General features: G+C 38.1%; 1 protein-coding gene across 1 annotated transcript in view; it reads right to left on the bottom strand.

The window, feature by feature from the left end:
- ece2b (endothelin converting enzyme 2b) overlaps positions 1 to 6,990 on the bottom strand; it is a 25,546-nt gene extending 18,556 nt beyond the window's left edge. The window contains exon 1 of the mRNA XM_035679891.1: positions 6,750 to 6,990. Coding sequence (XP_035535784.1) covers positions 6,750 to 6,782 — 33 coding nt within the window. The 5' untranslated portion in view covers positions 6,783 to 6,990. The remainder of the gene's footprint in view (positions 1 to 6,749) is intronic.

Here is a 6,990-nt window from a genome sequence, read left to right as displayed (position 1 = left end):
ACACACACACACACACATTAAGCAGTCAGCTCAGGTCACACACTAACAGCAGTTGATGGATTTTCGTTTGTTGAGGAATCTTCAGTGTGATGAGACGTTTGGAGGAAACTTCTTCTAAAATCATTTTCTGTCCCTTTAATGTTAAAATATAAAATCTGACATTCAGAGATCTTTAGTTGTTTAGTCGGACGAGATGATGATAATGTGATGACCTCTCCAGGAGTCAGTTACACACGTTACTCACTGAAAACTTAACTTTAGAACTTCAAGACTAAAGACTAAAAAATCTAATATCATCTGTAAATGTAAACCTGATTATTTGTGTTAAATCAGAGTTCACCTGTATTTATAGCTCATTTCATTGTTTTTACAGTGTAAATATCTTTAATTTAACATTAAAAGCACAAACATTTCATGTAAAATTAAAGCTAGAAACTGTATTTTAATTACTTTATTTTTCAGAGTCAGTTATTTTTGGTTATTGGATTTTTTTTAACAAAGTTTTAAAAACTTTACAGGATGACTGTTTGATTAATAACTGCTAACGCATCTCTTTAGCTTAGCTTAGCTTAGCACAAAGACTGGAAGCGGGGGGAAACTGCTAGCCTGTAGCGTCATGAGCCACCTCAACCACATCTCTGTTTCTATAACTGTTGGATACACACACGCCAAACGTTGTGTAAACACCTGAAAAATGTGTGTGAACGACTTTAACAAAGTACATAGACATCCGAACACCCAACAACAACAACAACAACAACAACAACAAAAGATTATATAAACCTGAACAAAGTATCTGAACAACATAAAGACGTATTTAGATAAACCGAACATCTGAATAACCACAAAAAGGCGTGTAACACGCTGCAGCGTCACTCCACGGTCAGTTTAACAAAATAAAGGCCCAACATTTGGTTGCACTTTTGTATGTAGAGCAGGAAGTGAGAGAGTTTCAGAATAAAAGACCTGTAAACAACGATGGCGTTACATTAACAACCAATAAAGATCCTCGTCGTCACTGAGCGCGTGCAGAGGAACGTTTCTGACACCGGGAGATGAGCTGAAGAGAGAAAAAAGAGGCGGGACCAACGCAGGTCGTCGCCATGACAACCGCTCCGTCGTCGCCTCCCATCCCTGCTGCGACCACACACCACCAGCTCCTCTGTGACCTCTGACCCCCACTCTCACATTAAACAGGACAAAGACAAGACACCTCCCCCATCACCCTCCCCCCACCTACAGCCTCCTGACCCTCCACATGAGTTACTGCCCCCCCCCAGAGCTCTTCCCACCACCTCCTCCTCCCCCAGAGCTCCTCCCACCTCCTCACCCATTAAACCAGACAAACCTGAGTACTGGAGTCAGTCTGAGGTTGAACTGAAGCATCCAGAGGAGGGAGGTGAGGATCATGATCATGATGATGATGATGGCAGAGCTTTGGTCTGTTTAGTTGCTCAGATGGAAACTGATGAAGACAAAGGTGATGAAGATGATGAAGGTCAGATATATACGCAGTAGGAGCAGCGGCGGCGGAGCTTTGGTTTGTTTTGTTGCTCAGATGGAAACTGGGCGTCTTAAGACAGGAAGTCACAGAGCTGCAGACAGGAAACAGTAAACCAACCCAACCCAACACACACACACACACACAGACACACACAGACACTCACACACACTCACACACACACACAGACACACACAGACACACTCACACACACAGTCACACACTCACTCACACACACACTCTCTCACACTCACACACTCACTCACACACACACACTCACACACACACACACACACACTATGCCAGCTCACTGTGGAAATGTTCACTCGAAGATAAAGAAAGCATCACTTTATGGATCCACTGAGACTTTCTGTCACTGCGGTTTAAATCCCATCAACAGTCGAGTCAATAAAATCTTATTAAAAGTCTGAAAAATAATCTAATTATTAACGATTCTTATTTCTTCCTCTCGTCGTTAGAGGAGCCGATGGTTCAAATACTCAAATACTGTTTTTATTGATCTTTTTATAGGAACTCTGCACCGGTTGTCGTTGTATTTTTATTTGATTTATTTATGTTTGTGGTTGTTGTGTGAGTATTATCTGTCAGCTTTACTTTGTTTACCAGCTGCAACATTAACGAGACAATTCATTCATCAATGTTTATAATACAGTAATGTAACACTGAAACAATGACAACATTATAAACAACAACAGGGTCAGTGTGGGGAACCGAAAACAGGAATAAAATAATATATATATATATATATACATATAGTGTTAATATTCTAATGCTAATAACTGTATCACGGAAGAATAGAAAGATAAATCAATAAGTAAAGTTGAATAACCAAAAAACCCACAAATATAATGATATTAATATTATAATAATTATTACAATACATTTATTGTAACTCTGTATAATGAGTATAAAGTTACACAGGTAACAGATCAATCAGTGCAAACCTATCAATAAGTATATGACTATAACTATATAATAATAACTGAGAGCAGGAATCTAAAAACAGATTTAAAACTACTGATCTAATCATTCTCCATGTTATTGATTATTGATTACATTTGGCAGCTCTCCTTCAGATGATCCGCTAACGCTAACGGTTCATATTTGGGACAACAGTTCGTAATTCGGGGCATCTGCTCATCGTAGTTCTCGACCTTTAGCTCTTCATCAGATTAAACGTTCAACCTCAGTTTGTCTGCTCCGCCTCTCAGTGAGGACGACACCAGAGAAGAAGAACAATCGGTTGAGTCACATTGGCAAGGTTCTCTAACAGCACCAGAACAGCTGTAGTTACGCAACACTGCAGTGATTTATTGATCCTGAACCACTAACGCTTCACACTGTTACAGTCAGAGTATCATCAGTGGAAGGATTAAACTGACTCGTGCATTCGTGTAAAAGCAGGATTTCACTGTTGGAGCTGGTTTCAACTATTCTGACAGCAACTCTGTAAATCCTTAATAAAAGTCAGATAGCATAACAATGAGTCTCTCCTTCACATGAATTAAACCCAACTCACAAATGAACGGTTAAAGTACTTTAACTTGTTTTGAGTGAACTGAAATGTGTCCATTGACTCATTTTCTTTAAATTGACTTTATATCTATACAAAACTGTAAAAAATTATTTTGATAATCGATTAAGGTACAGGTAATGAAATAATGTGCTTTGGGTAAATTAAATTATAAAAACATTTATATATTTATAAGATGCATCTAAATTACTTTATTCAGACACAGTTTGGAGAAATGCTGCATATGAGTTTAATATACTTACTAGTTTCAATTACAATTAACTTAATTTACCTTCATAAATGAGTTACTTAAATGATTAAACTGTTGAAGTTAATAAACTGTTGAAGTTAAACTGTTGAAGTTAATAAAGTGTTGAAGTTAATAAAGTGTTGAAGGCGATCAGTTGAACTGATGCATGAATGTAAGCGTGTACATATAGTTGTGACCATAAGTATTCATAATAAGATGAATTAGTAGCTATAGCTTGGTTTTCTCTCGCTCTTTTATTAGAAATGTTAAGAGACACTAACTTAGTTTTGTAAGTAACAGAAACTTAAACTTTTCAATGGAATTGAGATTAGATTGATTAGACATTAGATTACAAAAACATGTAAATACACTGAATACTGAACCATGACATTATATATAGTATGTATAATAGTTTTAGCTTTACTTGTATGAACTGTCTAATAAAATAATTTTATAAACTTTTCATGTGTTTTGTGTGAACAAATCTTCATTCATTAAATAACTAAAGCGATCAGTTAACATAGTGAAGTCTAAAGACTAAAGTAAAGTACACACACCACTACACTGTCTGGTTCATCTGCATGCTAACAGCTAATGCTAACCACTCTCACGTCTTCCAATCCCGATAATTCAATCAGTCGACTATTATCATTAATCTGTCTAACAATCTGATCGATCAGTAAACAAATAACGTTTCTGTAATCAAACCAAAGATCTACAAACGCCGGGGGGGGGTTATGTCCCGTCCCGTGTCCTCAGGCGGTCTGCAGGAACGTGGATCAGCCTGTTCAAGACCAAACCAGACTGTTCCCCAAATGTTCTCTAAAGTTTAACTGAAGCATTGTAACAACAGGGAGCACTTTAAGAGTCTTTCTTACAGGTTTCCTGGAATGAAGTCCGTAATTAGGACTCATTTCCTCTAAAGAACTGACTGGGGGGGGGCAACCTTTCACCAAAAATACACTTTTAGGTGTTTATTTTACTTCTTTTAGTCTGTTTGTGTCTGTAAATGTCCCCAAGTTAGCATTAGATAATGTCTCCTTTGCGTATTTAAACATAACATTTGAGGAAATTTGTAATACATACAGTAATTGTCTTAATGTGAGTGATCCACTGGGGAGGTTTGGTGCTGATATCTGTTAGTTGTTCACCTGCAATGTCTCTAATTAAAACCCAAATCAAACTTTTAAAATGCAGTTAATTATCATAAAACTGATTAATTAAAGTTCAACAACTTACTCGTGTTACTACAGATTATTGTATGATTTTACTGCGATTTAATGTCAATAAACAAAATGATGCCGAAATAACGACATCATGACAGCGGTTTGTAAAAGAAGTCTGAATTCATGCTGTCGGTCTGTAAGACGACGAGCAAACAACTTCTAAAATGCTTGTTTTCTGAATGGAGTTTGGTTGATGAGGGCGGTGCTCTCTATATTTAAGGTGGTATGAGCGGATAGCGACAGGGTTTCTCTAAGGAAGTGATTTATTATTGAATATTCCAGGTTTCCTTTATGAGTGTGTGTGAACTTTTAGCTCAGAGGATGAAACTGTTGTTATTGTTGTTTACTTCCAGCAGCTGCTCTCAGCTGATCTGTCGACTCTGAGAACAGGAACAGACTTCTCAGAAAGGCCTCAACTAGAGAAACAGGCCTTTATGTGAAGAATATGGACTCATATGAGCATTCAGCTTGAAAACCATCGGTCACATTTAATTAGAAACATGATTAACAAACTGTTTCACTTTTATTTTTGTATTTATTGAGATAGATCTGTTAGCTGTGAGTCTCCTTCTTCTAGAGCTGCACGATATGGTCAAATATTTCATATTTAAATCTGGAGAACTACAGAACTTCATTATAATAATGTTTGTCACACATTTTACATTTACACTGTAAAAAAGTAAAAAAAAGTATTACAAAACCTGCTAATATTCTGGGAGCTAGTAAAAAATACTGTTAAATAAGAAAACAAATACTTATTTCACTGTTAAATGTCAAGATTTTTTACCTCATTTCAGAAATGTTTTAACAATATTAAACTTGGATGAAACAGTTTTATCTATTAAATAAACAATAAACATCCGTAAAACAATTATAGATTTGAAAGTATTGTAATAAGCAGTAATATTATGATTATTTACAGATTTTTAATGTAATTTTACATTAAACATGTAATTTTACATTAAACATGTAAATTTACAGGCTATTTCTGTACCTTTATTAATATTTTCAAGTCTGTAAAATAAACAAAAAACAACCGTAAAAATACAGATTTTTTTTTACAGTGTAAAACATTGCAGCTCCATAAAATGGCGTCCACACAGAAATAAACAGCGGCCGTGGACGATAACCGAGGCGTTGGTGGCGTTGGCCAATGTTAGCTCAGAGCACCGGTAACCACGGTGACGTGAAAGAGGAATGACGACAAACAGAGAGGAAAGGTCACAGTCACTTTTCAGACCCACTCGTTCTCACTCGTCAAAGCTTCGTCTGTGTTCGGCTGCTTCAGAATAAAACGCAGCAGTTTGCCCTCTAGCGACGTTTACGGGCGCGCATGCAGTCGAGGTCAGGTGACACGTGTGGAGGAGGCGTAGGCCCACAAGAGGACGAGCAAACAACTTTTAAAATGCTTGTTTTCTGAGTTTGGTTGATGTGTGAATTGTTTCCGATGATGGATTTAAAGTATCGTTACATTCTGTCAGATAAACAACGCAACTTACGATGTTTTCCTCCACTCAAGCTTTATTCTGAAAGTCTAACCAGATGTTGCTCATTTATTGTCGCTAACTGGAAGAAACAGTAACAGGAACCAGTGAATGTCAGTCAGTTGTTCTTTGGACTGTTTTCATTATTAATAATTCGGTTGATATTTTACGATTAATAAAATTGTTTCATAATCTGTATAATTTTTGTTTTATTCTGGAGGGGTGTGAAATGGTACTTTATGATTAGTAGAAAGTTTTTTATTTACATTTATTTTTATAATTGTTGATTATTGTCTGCCTGTCTGTCTGCCTGTCTGTCACCTTTAAAGGTCGACAATGTGAGAAGAAAAAAGGCTTTTATTATGTTTACAGGAAGTGTCTTCTTCTTCTGTGGTTCAAAATATCTAAACCCCAAATTATTAATTATTATTATTATTATTATTATTTTACAGCTTTTGGTAAAACAACGGCAGCTGAACCTGCAGACCTGTAACCTCTGGGGTATCGATCAGTTCAGTAATCAATCACTCTATTTGATCAGTGACGTCAGCAGGAGGAGAGGCCTGCACACACACACACACACACACACCTGTCTGCAGTCACAGCTGCGCGCGGATCAATCACAGCATCCTGTCAATCAATATCAGTGATTGGCACGTGATCAGCAGCTGCACGGACCGACCCGGTCCAACCGGGACACGGGAGCGCGTGGGCGGCGTGTCACGCGTGCGTGCGTGTGTGCGCGTGTACTCACGGTGTTCCGGAGGTCCTGCAGCGCTACGCTCATCCTGGAGCTCCGTCCCCGAAAACAGAGCGCTACCGACGGCCGCTCCGCCGGCCCATCCTCCCCGGCTGTCCGTCCGTCTGTCCTCCGTTCTACCTGTCTCTCTCTCTAGATCTGTCTGTCTGTCTGTCTGTCTGTCTGCGGGTCTCTCCGTCCTTTTGTCTGAGCAGCAGCAGCAGGAGAATCTGGAGGCTTTTACTGTTTTCTCTCT

Source organism: Morone saxatilis, unplaced genomic scaffold, assembly GCF_004916995.1.
Source record: "Morone saxatilis isolate NCDOM2014 unplaced genomic scaffold, NCSU_SB_2.0 Contig8, whole genome shotgun sequence".
Lineage (NCBI taxonomy): Eukaryota > Metazoa > Chordata > Actinopteri > Moronidae > Morone > Morone saxatilis.
The sequence above is the reverse complement of the archived record's forward strand: the minus strand, read 5'-3'. Positions and strand labels throughout refer to the sequence as shown.